At 34.7% G+C, this 16,521-nt stretch overlaps 4 protein-coding genes across 5 annotated transcripts; 2 read left to right on the forward strand and 2 right to left on the reverse strand.

The window, feature by feature from the left end:
• The first annotated feature begins 173 nt into the window (after nt 1-173).
• LOC106348512 (nuclear nucleic acid-binding protein C1D) lies at nt 174-3,527 on the forward strand. Of its 2 annotated transcripts, XM_013788262.3 has the most exons (6): nt 176-496; nt 612-667; nt 764-818; nt 2,209-2,289; nt 2,620-2,878; nt 3,294-3,527. In XM_013788262.3, the coding sequence occupies exons 1-5, from the start codon at nt 268-270 to the stop codon at nt 2,856-2,858; spliced, it is 660 nt and encodes a 219-aa protein (XP_013643716.2). In that variant the 5' UTR covers nt 176-267; the 3' UTR covers nt 2,859-2,878; nt 3,294-3,527. The 2 variants fall into 2 exon arrangements, with proteins under 2 accessions (XP_022543397.2, XP_013643716.2); XM_022687676.2 differs by lacking the exon at nt 2,209-2,289 and having other exon boundaries at nt 174-496.
• Nucleotides 3,455-4,316, reverse strand: LOC106348513 (early nodulin-like protein 3). The gene is made up of 2 exons (XM_013788263.3): nt 4,049-4,316; nt 3,455-3,963 (listed from the first exon to the last, which is right to left on the reverse strand). The coding sequence occupies exons 1-2, from the start codon at nt 4,236-4,238 to the stop codon at nt 3,584-3,586; spliced, it is 570 nt and encodes a 189-aa protein (XP_013643717.1). The 5' UTR covers nt 4,239-4,316; the 3' UTR covers nt 3,455-3,583.
• Nucleotides 4,317-4,787: 471 nt separating this feature from the next.
• On the forward strand, nt 4,788-7,302 carry LOC106348514 (phospholipase D Z). The gene is made up of 7 exons (XM_013788264.3): nt 4,788-5,105; nt 5,392-5,596; nt 5,682-5,883; nt 5,950-6,143; nt 6,226-6,382; nt 6,469-6,633; nt 6,711-7,302. The coding sequence occupies exons 1-7, from the start codon at nt 4,949-4,951 to the stop codon at nt 7,158-7,160; spliced, it is 1,530 nt and encodes a 509-aa protein (XP_013643718.2). The 5' UTR covers nt 4,788-4,948; the 3' UTR covers nt 7,161-7,302.
• A 3,700-nt stretch (nt 7,303-11,002) lies between these two features.
• LOC106348516 (CBL-interacting serine/threonine-protein kinase 25-like) lies at nt 11,003-12,831 on the reverse strand. Its single transcript, XM_013788265.3, has one exon. It carries the CDS (start codon nt 12,492-12,494, stop codon nt 11,118-11,120), a length of 1,377 nt encoding a protein of 458 aa, XP_013643719.2. The 5' UTR covers nt 12,495-12,831; the 3' UTR covers nt 11,003-11,117.
• Between the last annotated feature and the right edge of the window lie 3,690 nt (nt 12,832-16,521).

Consider the following 16,521-nt stretch of genomic DNA (forward strand, 5'->3'; position numbering starts at 1 on the left):
TTTGGGTTTGGAGTAAAAAAGTCCATAAGCCTAGTTCGGAGGAAGCGAGATGGTTGACGGCCCTTTAACGGCCCATATTTAACTGTACTGACTATGACGCATCTTCATGTTGCTGACGTCATTCTTCCCGATTGCGTCAGAAAGGCCTCTCTATTTATAAAAAAAAAAAAAAAAAAATTCAACAAATAGTCTACCGCCGCCGCCGCAAACCTAACTCTTCGCCGCCGTGTTGTTCCCAACTCTGTCTAACTCTTCAGTTGAATAAGGATGGAAGGAGGAGGTGAAGGAAGTAGTAGCGCCGCCGCCGCAGCAGGAGTAGTTCCGAAATCAGCGATGGATGCTGTGAAGCAAGCACTGGCCCACCTCGAGGAGCTCAAACCGCAGCTCGAGGAGATGCTCTCTCTAGCTCAGCCAGAGGTTCTTGCCCAAATGCAGCCGTTGAAGCGAGCTAAGGTTATGTACATGCTCGCCGAAGCCACCACAACAATCTTCAATCGTAACCCTCCTCCTCTTCCTCTTTCTTCTTCTTCGTTCTTACTATAAGATTGAAAAGTTTGTTCCTTTGTGGGATATATAAATGTGTTGTTGTGGCTTTTTTTTTTGTTTTACAGTGAGGTTGAGATGTACAGGTGTTAATCCTGACGATCACCGTGTCAAATCCGAAATTGTAATGTCTTTTGGCTATTCGTTTTTGTTTGTTGATGAAATGACATCTCTTTGGCTGTTTTTGCTGATGGTGTAGTCTTTTTTTTTTTTTTTGCAGGAGAGGCTTGACGTCTACAAAGAGAAGTTGCAGCGGTGTATGGATCGAAGCAAGGGTAAACACCCTGTTCCTTACTAATTTCGTTAGAAAGATCAAAACTTGTTTCTTATATGACTGTTTGGATTGCAAGATTTTGAGTATTTGGGTTTGTTTAAACTTTTGTTTCAGTTTGAATTGGTGATTGTGTGGTCTTGTGGACAAAAACAAGTCTTATCTCTTAACCAGCCTCATTTAGCTTATAAAGTTGCTGCCTTAGATATTTGTGCTCTTAGTTTATAAATTTCTTAGCCAGTCTTATTTTATAGAGAATGGCAGGCGCTATTGCTAAGCGACGGTTAAGCGTCTTATAGTCTTATAGAGAATTATTGTTTAGGTGGGTGTCTAAACCGATTTTTTAGACGCTTACACGATTTTCTTAAATATCATTATGGAAAAATCGTTTCATTTAGATCCAATTTGCTGAACCGCTGCCTCGGTTTTTAGAGCACCTCCAACCCACCTTTATAGTAGAGATCTCCATAGAAAAAAAAATATAGATGAGATTTTTGCTCCAATATGTTCTTCTATAATAAGAGAATGCTATATTTGTCTTTATAAATAGAGGAATGCTATTCTATTTTTTTCTCTATTTTAGAGATTTCTATTATAGAGATGGGTTGGAGATGGTCTTAGAACACTGTTGTAAACGCAGTCCTCTTTTCTAATCTTTCTAGGGACCTGCATTTCTGACCTTGTACTGGAGTATCTGTGTTTGTTAGTTTTTTTTTTGTGCTATAAGGTGATGATTATAACTTCTTTCGTGGAAGGATTTATTATTGCATACACCCATCTTAAATGCAGGGGAGTAGTATGTCAACTTTGTATACTGAAGTGGTGTTTCCATTGGAAGGCTTATCATATTCTCTCCCGCCTAATGCATTGTTCTGCGCTTAGCTTTTCGTCACCTTGACTATTTCATCTACCTATATCATCTTTAATTTCCAATTTGCTTCTATAAAAAAATGTGTTGCATTCCATTTGGGACACCTAAGTCTGTTGAAATCAAATAAACTTCTTTGTTTGCTATATTTCCCAAATTGATTGATACTCAACTTACTTTTATAAAACTTATAAGATCTATTTCATTGAATTCTTGTTAGCAAGCCATTTTCCCTTTTTGTTGAAGATCCATCAGTTTTTCCGTCTACAACAGTTTTACATGGTTTGGGCCTCGCTCCGTACATAGAGCGAGGCCCAAACCATGTAATTTAAATCCCTCCCAACGGGAATCGAACTTATGACTTGGTGTTGGTTTCATCATTTCATTAGATAAGCGTTACATCAGTTTTATCTTGTTTAGGAATCTTTTTTATTCAGTTGGATTTTGTTAGAGACTGAATTGCTACCTTAAATTCACTGTCTTATCCGCTATATGATCTCTTATTTTTTTAACCTTTTTATCGTAGAACCATTGCGTCCGACTACAGTCTTAAACCGTCAGGCAGCAACCCGTTTCATCGAACACTCTCTGCCTGATCTTTCATCTGGTAAGCTTTTATACAGTTTTCGGCTCCGACTGGTGACCATTTCGGGAACACGAGGAACGAATAGAAAATGAATGTATAGGAATAAAATTACATGAATGAAAAGGAATACTTGTTTCTTATCAAATTTAACAAGAAATGTTTTTGTTTTATATTTCTCTACAAAAAAAGGAATGAAGAGGAACAAGAAGGAAAAACTATTCCTTGTGAATGGTGTTTTTTTTTGGGAATGATAAGGAATTCAGCGTTCCCTTTCGTTCCTTGGTCACTATTCAAAGCCTTCGCTTTCCTACCTTCCTCGTTTCTCTAACAACCGTTGTTTGATAATTGCAGCTCAAAGGCAAAACATTAGAGACCTCAGCAAAGGAGAGAAATCAAGGATGAGGTATTCTGAAACATCTGCAAAAAAGAGGAAATACCAATCAAATGAGAAACAGTCTGTTCGATCTGCTGCAAAGGAATTTCTTGAAAAGGCAGCTCGTGAGCTTAATGGTAACAATGAAAATGGTTTGAAGGACCCTCTAATGGCGGCAGCTGAAGGTTCAGATGATGTTGAAATGGGTACAGCCTGATTTTCCAAATATATATCATGGTAACGTTCTCTTGTCCAAGTTATAAATTGCTCTCTTCTTATTATCTCTGACCACCTGAATGTAAATCTCTAGAATTGACATAAATTGTGCTATTTAATTAGTTTGTGATATATTGGGAAACTGATAGTGAGTTTAAAGTATATACAGGGAAATAAACATATAGTTTCTTATAGATAGAAACTCCAGCTATTATCCCATAATAAGAGCACTGTTATTTTTCCGAATAATGTAGCCTCTTTATAAGTTGTTCTTACTTCTCGTGATGGTGTATAACTTTGGTATTCAGGCCACTGGGCAAGTGTTGTTTGTTGTCCCCTTGAGGGTTGAAATGAATCAGTATTCTATTAAGCATTGCGTATGTCACTTGTTTGCAAACTCTTGGTCCTTTTAAATCTTTATGTTCTTCTTTTGCAGCTGCTGATCTTTTTGGATTGTGTCTTCGGCATTCGTCGTCCTCATCACCATCTTTTTTTCTGAGAGAAGTTTGTTTTCTCAACTCATCTTATCTTTGATGGTGTCTTTTAAAATTTATGGACCTATATAAGTTAGGGGGTTGGTGTATGTTGTAGATTGCATTTTGTTAGCAACTGATCTCATAATCTCTTGGAAATTCGTCTAATATATTCGGGAATACACCATTGTCAAAAAGCCAAAAGAATTTTAACCGAACGAATATAAACCAGAGATGGAATCTAAACATTCTATTATTGGTAGAGCAGAACAATTGCTAATCCAACAAGTCCAAAAACTCCAATTCTTCTGGTCAAAGAAGAAGCTGAACCGGTTGCAGGTGGAACAGCTGGAGTTCCCAAGAGAGCATGAGAAGGTGCCGGAGAAGGAGCAGAGCCGGTGAAGAAACCACCAGTGTGTCCCCCACGAGAGGACATGACAACAATGTGAAGCTTCTCGCCTTCGATGCAATTGCTCTTGGTGCCGCTGATGAAGAAGAAAGGACCAGATCTATCTAGCTTCACCTTGGTGTCTCCATTGCTGTAATTAGCTGCTGGGTTCGTGGTGTTGCAGTTGATGTAAGCTTCTTTAGTCACTTGCAGAACCGAGTCCTTTTCTCCATCGTACTTCCACACTGCGTTTAACACATTTCACATAAGGTTATGAACTTTAAAGTAAAAACGAAAGAGATGTGTTGTTGGAGAGAGAGAAAAACTCACCGAGAGAATCGCCGACGTGAAACCGCAAACTCTCAGCCCATTTGTTGAGGGATTCAGAAGGCGAAGAAGGGATTTTCCAGGCGCTGGATTTGCCTCCGACCAGAATCTCTTTGCAACAGGCGAGATCAGCCAACAACAGTAAGCAGAAGAAGTATAGACAGGAAGTCTCAAGTAGAGTTGTCCGAGCCATTAGAGTTAGTTTGAGTATGAGACAGAGAGAGAAAAAGATGAGACTGATGTGGCTTAAGTGAGTCTGTTGTGAATGAATGATTGGATGTGTATATATAGAGGAAGAAACTAGCCGTTTGGAAGTAAATGGTGCTACTCTGCTTGTCCTAACGGTTATTTATAACGGTCAAGTCCCTTACCAAGTCTCTCTTCCAAGAAAAGAAAAAGTAGAAAAAAACATTTAAAAAAAAACGGTCGGAGACAGACATTAAATTTGGCATTTACTTGAGATGTTCTGCTCTAACTAATAAAACTTCTACGTCATTTTCTGGTTAATTTTGTTTACACGTACAATAATAATATAATGAGATTTAAAATGATTAATTCCACCCGAAAATATTTATAATAATTTTAATATCAATATAATTTAATAATTTAAATGACAAAAGAAAAAGAAAAAAGCAATTAATACACAAACTATACAAAATTTATGTCCAAAAGCTTTTAATTAGTCTAGATTTTTTTAGTTATTGAGGGTGATTTCCTTGCCGTTAATAACTTCAAATTTGCGATGTGTGAAGCATTGACTTTTCAAGATCAAAATTTATCCGTAAAAGAATATTCGTCGGTGCTCACAAACTATAATGCGTTCTCATATGTTCTCTTGAGTCTTCTTGATGATGAACAGAGCAGTGCTGCTGAATCCATACCTGGCCACTCAAGAAGAAAAAGATGAGGAGAGTACTTCTATACGCATTCGTTTTGGTTCTAGCTTCCCTCTCCCTACCACGTTTTGTAGATTCTTCCGACCGATGCAAAGCTTGGCTAGTTCAGTCCAACCCCACTGACATGCCCGAGCTTCCTCTCATCCCTGGTGTACTTTCCACAGGTTATTATTCAATATCACTATTTTCTCTGTTTTAGTGTTTTCTTCCCTAGAAAATCTGCAAATTTGTGGTTAGATTCTATCAAAACTCTGGATTTGAAGTTAAAGGTTTTCTTATAGAATGATGCAGAATCATTTCGTTGCTTGTATTCAGAGAAAGATTGTTTTTTTTTTTCGAAAAAAAAACTCTGTTTTTGATAACTTCCCCGGAAAAGTTGGATACTTTAGTTAGTTTGTTATAATTACAAAAACCAGATCTTTATTTGTTTTAATGTCTGGTGGGGTGCAGGTGATGTGTTTCAGTGGCTTGCAAACAATTCAACAAGATCACTTGACATCATAGCACAGTACTGGCAGCTTCTTGCTAGTCCAAAGGATCCTCGCTCTGGCGATTTCGGTTACTCGGATTCAGATTTGCAGCAGTTTGGAGCTCATCTTGGTTCTCTTGTTTACAAATCCATCGACAGTGCTGCTAATCGCAACGTTAGCATCAGGTAAAACCAGTAAAAAATTAAGATCATTTCTTTGAGCCAACTGTTTTGAGTTTTTGATCATAGAATTATAAATGTTTGTGCATAGATTATTATCTCATTCAGGAGTATACCCAGAGTACACCAAAGAACCATCTGATCTTGCTAATGGAAGACCAAACGTGAAGAATGTGACTTTGCTACTAAGCAAATGGTACGGCTCAGGGATTGTTCATGCCAAGGTTTGGATTTCAGATGACCGCGATGTTTATATAGGATCTGCCAACAATGATTGGAAGTCTTTAACTCAGGTAATGTCTAAAACATATACACATTGGAACCATGTAGAACAATGTCAACTCTTTGGATGTTGCCAGGTGAAAGAAGTTGGGATATACTTAAGTGGATGTTCACAAATTGCTAGAAAGATCAAAACTTATTTCGATAACTTGTGGAGATTAGCCTCTCTTGACTCTTCAGTTCACACGAGAAATGCATCAGATCAACAATGGTTGATCAATAGAACTGTTCCTTGCTGGTCACGTTTTATACCTAGCAAAGCGAGATGCAAGTAATGTTACACTAAACCTAGAAACAATATTCTTCTTTTTTTAATCTTACTAGAGAGTGAGTTATCTCTCTTTTTTTCTCAGGTCACCTCTTCCAAGTTACATAGAGACACCTAATGTTTCACCAGGTTATCCTCCACTGTCTGATCCTGAGATGTTCAATATCGACATCGGAACTCTCCCTAGAAACCGTTCTTGTCAAGAAACGCAACCGAGTTATCTATCTTTTGCACCACCTGAGGTTTAAGAAAACAAGAAAATTTTAGAACATTCCAACGCTCTTTGCTTGTATATATGATATGGTTTTGGTTTCTTGAATATATGTAGCTTTTGTTTGGAAAGCATCAATCTGATGAACAAGGATGGATAGACACAATCAAATCAGTAGTGGAAGGAGGAACAGTGAGGATCAATACAATGGATTGGCTTGGTCAGTCTCAGTACACTAATCCCACGGTTTACTGGTCATCACTTTCTTCTGCGGTTTCCGAGGTACTAAACCTGTTCTTAATGATCTTGTACTCGTCTGAAAAATGTCAGAATATGAAAAACATAAGCTGACATCGCAGATTGTTTTTGCCAAGAAAGCCAAAGTGAAGATCCTAGTAGCATATTGGGGTCATTTCATTCCGGCCACTGATGGTTACTTGAGGTCGCTGCTCTACTCCAATGTTCTTTGCTCATCTTCCTCTGTGCAAAGTAAATGTTTTGGCCAAGTGGAGATCAGATACTACATGGTTCCTGGTTTTAACAAGACAGGACCTGCTGTCAGAAACGGGACTAAAACGGGAAACCTATATCCAGGTTACACGAGGGTGAATCATGGGAAGTATGTGGTCAGCGACCTTAGGGCTCACATAGGAACCAGCAATTTGGTTTGGGACTATTTTTATGCGACAAGTGGTTTGAGCTTTGGAACATACAATACAGAGATTGTGTTGAAGCTTCAGGAGATCTTTGATGCAGATTGGAACTCTCCCTATGTAGTTCCAGTTCAAGAATTTGGACAAGATGTTTAAATACTACTCCTTGCAATGAAGTCTTCAATTTATATCAGATTGCAAACGTAGGGTATATTTCGGACAAATGTTTAGTGACCATTGCATGATCTCAGTTGTTAGGAATGACCATTCTAAATTCTGATAGTTTCTAATTGATTAACTATGTCCAAAACCTTAGTCTACATAGATGTGTTACTGAATAATAAAATTTCATACATAAATCAATCTATCAGAATTATAAACCGCATAAAGGAGTATTTTTTATTGATCTTGGATTAATGTAAAATAAACTATTTTGGATGATCACACAACTTTTGGAAAGAGATCAATAAAAGTTTAAGTACAAGAATCCCTAAGGCCAAAGACTTATATTACATGGATTCATCAAAACATGAGCAACACAAATTATTGAGTCCCATCATTTTAAACACGGTGGTAAAGGATAATATGATTGTGCTCGTAAACATGGTCTAGTTGGGGAACTTTTCTGTATAATATTAAAGAAATATTGGACGTAGCCTTTGTGTAGGACTCACATTTTGGTTGGAGTAGGACCGAAGGAAGGTCGTTGGAATTAGAAATGAACAAAAGACACAGAGACACATAAATAGATAGATTGAAACATGAAATGGGGCCGACGACATCAGATGACGGGTAAGCAGTTAGGTAATTAGTACCACATATTGCCTTCATCCTTATTCAATCTGTTATACGCTACGTTGCACGGAAGCTTCATCGGACGTCCGTTTCCCGCTTCGGAACCGGAATCGGAATCGGAACCTTGTGGAAGCTTGCGGAATCTCGCTTCCAAAACGTTTCTAAAATATTCTCTTTAAAAACTTGTTGGAAGCTTACGATTCCGTTTTGGAATCACGCTTCCGTTTTAAAAAAAAATGCAATGTATATGAATAAAATATAAAACCATAGTTTTAATCTATATAAAATAAAAAAATCAATAGTAATGAATATTGAGTTATAAATATACAAATATTAAAAATAATACTATAAATTATTTTTATGCATTGAGATTTTTTATTAAAGATATAGCACATATTGAAATATATTGTGTCAATTATTTATGAAGTATTAAAAATAATTAATATAATATTTTTTGTAAACTTCATTTATGTGTATTTTTACAGTTTTAATATAAAATCATTTCAAAATTATTATAAATGAATAAATGCATTATTTCAAATTTAAATCATATAATTTTTAGTCCTAATTTTTTTTAAAATTAATATATTATATATATATATATATATATATTTATTTATATATAGATATACGCTTCCAACACGTACCCGCTTTCTAATACTTTAAAAAATCTCGTTTCCGCGCTTCCTTACGCTTCCGCTTCCACGTACCCGCTTCCGTTTCCATGTAACATAGGTTATACGTCACTGTTCCTTTGTCTTACACCACACACACCCACCGGCTTAGGATATATAGCAGAAACCAAATTGTTGTGGACCGAGCCGTTTTTGTGTGTATATGATATATCTAGAGTACAAGAAATATACTATTTGTTTGGGTTATTATAGCTAATTGTGGAGTTGATTCCGTGTTTCTTTAGTTTAATAATGTTGGATGAAAATAACCTTCTTTTTTGGGGATAAAGTTTGGTGGTCCAGTGATAATGTTGGTGCATGTTCCATCTATTTTAGCTCGACTTGTATTCCATGCATCGAGGCTAAACGATGCATGATTGATTCATAGCACCCACAAACAGCATCTTTCACTTTTTTTTTTTTAATCTCATTTTTCGTATATAGTCATTTCTCATTTTATTTTTCATTATAGCCCATGCATGGGTTATGTCAGAATAAATAAAAAAAATAATCTAAGTCTCAAATCGGATATTAGATAGAATAAAGTCTAATATATATAGTTGGTCCAATTCCACTTAGTATGAAGTATTTTGAGAATAATTACACAAAAATAAATCTGTGAGGGCTTAAGCCCAAAACAGAAAATATCATTGTAAACGAGGGATTGAATATCTGGTGACGGACGTTTGACTCTAGTTGAGCGTCTGGCCTTCAGCATAGACATCCGGTCTGGCTCTAGTAGATTCGTTTATATAACTGCGAATCCATCAAAATTTTAGTTCATATTTATATTTGTTTTCTAAAATAAGTATACCAAACTATATATAATTCTTACAAAAATATATGAAAAAATCTAAAGCACCAAAATATAGGAAACAACAAAAAATGAAAAAATTAACTAATTTAGAATAAAAAGTTATGATTTAGTTCAAAAAAAAGACAGTCCAATATATCCAAATAATAATTAGACGGACTATATATTATACATAAAATCACATATATCTAATTAAAATGATAACATAATATTATTTAAAATTATCGTTAATTTTTAGGTATAAACTATAACTTGATTTAAAATTTTAAATAAATGAAAACAAAATATAAACAAATTATTATAATGTATTTACTTTATAAATATTTAAACATGTATATATATACGGGAGAATCACCTAGTATCTACTATTTAGCAATCTAGTTTTCTGATCTTATGTTATACTGTTATGTCGTCTAATCTTTTTTTTAATGTTATATGTTATGTCTAATCTAAAAGAAAATTGTCGCTCAATCTAACGCCGTTTACGGACCGATATCTTAACGCTTGTAATTTGTGCATATATCACTTTTCCAGAATGTTTGCATTACGCAATAATAGATGCAATGACAATTAAAAAATTGGACTCGTCGAAGTTTCATGATGTATTTTCCTCATTTAAAATGGATTTTGTCCTGACTTTGTTCTTTGAAATTACTCTTTCTATAATTTGACTTTGTAATACAAGGAAAGGTGTGTTGTTTTGGACTCTCTACGACACAAACACGTGCCGGTTCTTCTCAAAACTCACCAATTATCTGCAAGGTTTGTGTCCGGTACTTTTTCTCCATCACGCAACTAACGTTATCGTATCCACTAATCCAATCGTTATGTGTCGCTAATTTGTAGTTAAACTCACCCACTGAAATCTGTCTGTAATTATACTGGCGGTGAACAACAAAATGTTAGTATTAAATATGTCCTGGCTCTGGTCAAAGTAACGTATTTCATTTTCAAAAGTTATTAAATTAATTGTAATATTAAAGAAAATATGCATATGCTGCGTGACAGGAAAAATGACTCGCGAAGTTCTTGTTGTTAACGTTAAATCATGTGCTAGAAATGACAAAATGTCATTGATTCGTAGTGCTACTAGATATTTTGATATACTCTGCTACGTGAATACAATAAGCATTAGATTCAACAGGACTTTAAATATCTCATGAAAAGCTTCAAAGTTAAATTTCCATTTTTCTTATTTTATAACATGTTTAAATATTTTAATATAATTACAGATAAACAAAAAAATTGACATATTAGTAGGTATTTATGTTTTTGAATCCCCCCTTAATTGACATTTTGAAGAACATTTATTATGTTATAATGCTTTCAACATGGTATTTTGATATGAAATGATTTACTAAGAAAATGATTTACTAAATACAGTCAGAAATGAAAATACACACTAACAACAAAATTCCAGTTATTTTTCATAAGATTTTTTATTAGCCTTATGTCAAATACTTCATATTAACTTTATTAGTTATTTTTGTCAGCTTTAATATATGTTCGGCCTAAGTCATTCCTAAAATTTAAGCAAACCACATTAGTAGCAGTTATGCAACATACTACTAGTACACAACTTCAATTGTTCGTATAAATCTCTTGTAATTTCTTCATATCATCAGAGGTTAAGACTTTTGTATTCATATATTCATGTAAATTAGCATAAAGATTCAACATTTTTTTGGGTCAAACAAACATTATGTTAGAAAATGTATGACTAATTTAAGTTTCTTAATGAACTAAACGGTTCCATATACACAAAAATCTTCCCGAGTCTAATAACAAGCGAATTAAACAAACCAAATCAACAGCTTCACATTACTATCATTATATTCTCTCACAGTCACTACCAGAGTTTTCATCGCTAGTATAATTATTACTACTATTATTACTGTCATTAATAATAATATTATTATTATTATTATTGTCACCGTGCCACGACCACACGATGTCCTTCAACGCCGGCCTGACTTGCTCCTCATACAACTTGTTATACTCCAGAGTGTCTCCAGCCGATTTACACAGCTCCACGACGGCAACCTCCGGCGCAACCTCGAAAACCTCCGCCGTCACCGTTATCTGCCCCTTCCTCCCCTCCGTCTTCCCCTGCATCCTCACCTTGAAATCCTTCGTCCTCTTCACCTTCATCCCCATCTCCTTCCCGATCCCTTCCATCTTCCCCATTATCTCCGCCGCTGACCACCGCGACGTGAACATGGACCTCACCTTCCTCTTGCTCTCGAACAAACTCGACAGATCGAACCCCGACGACATCGACGAGATAAACTCAAACGCGTTGAAAAACTTCGGCGACACCACCACCGCCGGCGCCGCCGCTCCGTCCTCCTCCTCCTCGCCGTCGTTAAGGACCGTGATCATCGGAGCTTTGAAGCTTTTCCGAAACCACGGCGTCCGCGTGATCGCCGGGATCGAGATCCGTTTCTCCGGATCGACGACGAGGAGCTTCGAGATCAGCCTCCTCGCCTCGGGGGAAAACCATGGAGGAAAATCGAACTCCGCCTTGAAGATCTTTCGATACATGTTCATGAGATTCTCTTCTTGAAACGGAAGGTATCCAGCGAGAAGCACGTACAAAACGACGCCGCACGACCAAATATCCGCTTTCGCGCCATCGTATCCCTTCTTTCTCAAAACCTCTGGCGCCACGTAAGCAGGCGTGCCGCACTGAGTGTGTAGCAATCCGTCTTGGAGAAGCTGCTCGGGCAAGGCCGAGAGTCCGAAGTCGGAGACCTTGAGATCTCCGTTCTCGTCGACGAGGAGATTCTCCGGCTTCAGATCGCGGTGAGAGACGCCCCTGCTGTGGCAGAAATCGACGGCCGAGATCAGCTGCTGGAAATATCTACGCGCCGCGTCTTCTTTAAGTTTCCCTTTAACGACTTTGGCGAAAAGCTCTCCGCCTCTGACGAACTCCATCACGAAGAAGATCTTCGTCTTGGTCGCCATGACTTCTTTGAGCTCGACGATGTTGGGGTGGCGGACGAGCTTCATGATGGAGATCTCGCGCTTGATCTGATCCATCATGCCGTTACGTTTCATGACGTGGTCTTTGTTGATGATCTTGATCGCGACGCTTTCGCCGGTGGTGATGTGTTTTGCGTGGTAGACTTTAGCGAAGGTTCCTTTGCCTAAAAGCCTTCCTATTTCGTATTTCCCGAACAGAACGACACGCCGTTCTTCCTCCATTTACAAATTTAATGTTTTACTTGATAAAAGAGAAAAAAAAACTCAGATGAAGAGAAGATTAGGAGTTGGGAAAAGGAAAAGGTGTGGTTGATGCATGAGGAAACCATGAGCATATGCTAACGTTACAGAAGTGGAATGATTCCATATTCTGCAAAAAACAGTTATTACCAGAGAGAGAGAGAGAGAGAGATGGTGGTGAAACAATGATAGAAGGTTGAATTGGTGGTTTGGTTTATAAGAACTCGACGGCCCCTTGGAAAATATATATTCAGTGGGGGTTGATAGAGATTCCCACAGGAAAGAGACTCTTAAATCAAGCTAAGCCGCGGTTTAGAGATGCAGATTATATAGGAGTATATTCTCTATATAATAAGTTTAGATTTTTTTTATGTTTTAAAAATATATTTAATTGTGCCAGTTTAACACTAATTAGATATTAAAATATCATGAAATCTTTCAGTTACACCTTTCTCTTTTGCCATTGGTTAATAAGAACTTTAACGGAATAATGATGTTAAATAAAATTGAAACTCCCCTGATTTTGTTTCTCCTTTGTTTAAGGAAACTGTTATATTCCTTGTTATTCACTCAGATGCCAAAAAATAATAAAAAAATTCCTTGTTACTCACCCTTTAAATCTGGACTGTTTACATGGGATTGGTAAGTGATGTAGTCGTCTAGAGCCTACCATGATCTACTCTATTAATTTAGAGTCCTAAATTTTATCTATTTAAAAATGTTGTCACTTAAATTTGAAATGGTTCAACAAAACATGTAACATTATTTAGAATATCAATACTATTATAATAAGATAATTCCTATTTATTAGTCTTCCTTCATTGTAATATATTAATAAATTGCTACAGATTTTTCTAACAGAATTTTATCCTCCACTGAAAATATTTTCGTCCAACTTAATTTTATCCTCCACTGAATTAATGGACAGAATATGTTTGTCATATACAAAAACGTAATTTTTTTTTTTTGAGAAAGGACTTAGGGGGCGACTAGTTTTCACGCTACCACCCACAAACGCAGCTTTTGCGGTTGGTAGCGGTTGTCGGCGGTTTGCAACAATCATTCAAATCGTTCGAAACCGCTTCAAACCGCTCCGAATCTCATAAATTCAAAAGCTGGCTCCAGCTAGCGTTTGCGGTTGCGGGCGGTTGTGGGAGGGTAAAAAAAATTTCTTTTTTTTAAAACAATATATATACAAAAGTAAAAATATTTAATAAAAAATTTAAAATTGAAATTATGAAAATATTAAAATATATCTATTATATTTTAATTAATATTATAAAATTTTATAATAAAAACAATTTCAATAAATTTTCAAAAATTAAAATTATAACTTTCTAAATATAAATTTTATATTTATTATAATTTTATGATTTTTGATACTTTTATAATTATATTAAATGTATATTGTTAATTTATTATTTGACTGTTACCGCATTTGGTAGTTAACCAGTCATAAGTCACCCGCAAACGCACCAATTTTTAACCGCAGTACCAGTCATACAAATCTCTTAAAACCGCTAGAAACCGCAACCGCCCGCATCCACAAAATTCCGCAACCGCAACCGCTGCGTTTGAACTAGTCAAACCCTTAGAAAAACGTAATCTTTTAGACTTCATTTGATGTTTATAGATTACAATTATTGCTCCAACATTATAATATATAATTTCTAATTCCTATTACAATAACATGAGATTTGAGACATGAAAAATATATCATCTTCAAATATTATTTCTACCCATCATGGAAAAAAAAACTATTGTTTCAATGAGGGTTTCAAAAATCATGTATGGAAAATGTATATTCTTGCGGGCATTTTTTTAACAACGAACGACTATTCTATTATTCAAACTAGAGATGGTCTGGATAACTAAACCGGAATAGAACAACTAATGTAAAACAATTTTCTATAAAAAGACTGTGCAGATCAAGCTAAAGAATCGACAATTCTATTGCGAGCTCTTGGGATATAGGAAATCTTGAAATCCCGGAAGCAAATCCAGAGAGTTTTGGTGGCATTTTAGAAGCTTCATTTTCTCTATTAAAAGAGAATTACAATTCTGTTCACCAATTACATATATTTAATTATTATCATATATTGGTAAAATACACTAAAATAATATGAAAGATGATCTATACATAAAATCTAATAAAATAATATGGTTAAATTACTTAGACTGAAAATTGTATTTACTTATAAATCATACAATATTCTAAAATAATAGATGCTAAAGTATATTTTTACACAGAACATGGAATAAATTATTCTAAACAAATATCAGTTATATAGTGTAGCTAAATAAACTTTCAAATTTTATTCAAACTGTAGAAATTTTTAAAAATATTATCAAATAGATTTTCTATTTGGTTATTTCATATTATGAATTTATTGTACCGAACTCAAAAATATATTAGTATGTAATAACAATTAATAACAAAGTAAAATGTATAAAACAAATCAGTATATATTAATAATATCAAATAAGAAACCTAACCAAGAAGATTATAGAATTACACATTATAAAACACTAAAATGTAAATTATATATTTAAAACTTTTGCGACAATATACATTTATAAAATAAAAATTATCCGCATGGACGTGCGGGTCAAAGTCTAGTTATTAATTAAAAAACTCATTTCAAAAATAATCGTACAAATTTATTGATGTAAGTACTAAAATGGGTCCAAGAATTAAATTCCTTAATTTTGAAAAGCCATTCTGTTTGTTTTATTGATAACCAATAATTTTTTAAATATTTTTACCAATATTCAAATTTTAATTATTTATTTTGATTTTTACGACTAACTAGTAAGTAGTAACTACTAACTAGTAACCATTAAACCCGTTATCTCTTTTAGCGCGCGACGTTTGTAATCCAACACAAGAAAAAAAATCGACGCTCCTTCAAAGCAGTTGACTCATGTTTTGAAAACACTTTTGTGCCAAAAAAAAAACACTTGGGAGTTATGACATTTTTTTTTCCTGGAGCGTAGAGGCATCGTAATATCAAGGCTAATCTTTTGAGAGCTCAGGAGATGACGAAGAAGTCTGGTAAGTATGTACATATTTATTTGTTCCACCAACGTTGAGTTGGCATAGTGATAAATGGGTTGTGGCTGTAATTTACGCCACTTGGATTCAATTTACGATGAAAAGAAATAGTTACAATGTTTAGGGTTTCTGGCAAAGAAGTGAAAATACTTTTTTAACATTTAAACCAAAAAAAAATTATTTGTTCGTTAATTTTAAATTTTCACATATCTTGATATAATTATTAAGATATAGATTATTTAGAATTTATTAATGAAGTGTTTAGTTTTGAAATATCTAATTAACAACATGGAAACAGTTTATGAAATATATTTTGTTTTATAAAATAAAGAAATTGTTGATAAGATAATATAAGTTGATAATTTATGAAATATATTTCATTCCATCTTTTTTTCTTAAATATTCCTGATATCTTTAATTGAATATAATATGGCCTAGAATATAATAATGATTTTTTTTTTTTTTAAAAGAAGGATATACTTTTTTCAAAGAAGGATATATTTATTTATTTACGACGATACCTAATAGTTTGTGGCCAATCAGCCAACCACAAACAGAGTTACTAAAAAAATCCAATAATTCCCTTCAACGCTCCAATGTATTTTGTTCCCTTCTCCTTTACTTTTATAAAATCTACTAAATCCTCCTACCTGTAAACTCGTGTGATTAATACATGATACTAAGAAATCTCTAAACTCCATCCATATCTATAAACTCCTGTTGTCTATCTGAATGTAATCTAACAGATATACTATGTATAAATTTACTTATTTTCAAAAACTTCATCCATTCATATGTCATCAGATATCAAGATATATCTATAAGTTCCTTTGTAACAATAGTCCAAAGATTTTGGTAAAAGAGATTAGTATTGCTGACTGAAATTTCGAATGAAAACAAATAACGATGACGCAATGGTAGCATTTGTTTGTAGCTATAGTTGGCGAAGATATT

This window comes from Brassica napus, chromosome A6 (genome assembly GCF_020379485.1).
Source record: "Brassica napus cultivar Da-Ae chromosome A6, Da-Ae, whole genome shotgun sequence".
Taxonomy (NCBI): domain Eukaryota; kingdom Viridiplantae; phylum Streptophyta; class Magnoliopsida; order Brassicales; family Brassicaceae; genus Brassica; species Brassica napus.

Bases quoted from the DNA above. Each gene is read 5' to 3' on its own strand.
- LOC106348512 (XM_013788262.3), top strand. From the start codon at position 268: ATGGAAGGAGGAGGTGAAGGAAGTAGTAGCGCCGCCGCCGCAGCAGGA. The intron at 819-2,208 runs GTAAACACCCTG...TTTTTATCGTAG, and splicing joins GTGTATGGATCGAAGCAAGG to AACCATTGCGTCCGACTACA. The intron at 2,290-2,619 runs GTAAGCTTTTAT...TGATAATTGCAG, and splicing joins TCTGCCTGATCTTTCATCTG to CTCAAAGGCAAAACATTAGA.
- LOC106348513 (XM_013788263.3), bottom strand. From the start codon at position 4,238: ATGGCTCGGACAACTCTACTTGAGACTTCCTGTCTATACTTCTTCTGC. The intron at 3,964-4,048 runs GTGAGTTTTTCT...TGTTAAACGCAG, and splicing joins TCACGTCGGCGATTCTCTCG to TGTGGAAGTACGATGGAGAA.
- LOC106348514 (XM_013788264.3), top strand. From the start codon at position 4,949: ATGAGGAGAGTACTTCTATACGCATTCGTTTTGGTTCTAGCTTCCCTC. The intron at 5,597-5,681 runs GTAAAACCAGTA...GTTTGTGCATAG, and splicing joins AATCGCAACGTTAGCATCAG to ATTATTATCTCATTCAGGAG. The intron at 6,383-6,468 runs GTTTAAGAAAAC...GAATATATGTAG, and splicing joins TATCTTTTGCACCACCTGAG to CTTTTGTTTGGAAAGCATCA.
- LOC106348516 (XM_013788265.3), bottom strand. From the start codon at position 12,494: ATGGAGGAAGAACGGCGTGTCGTTCTGTTCGGGAAATACGAAATAGGA.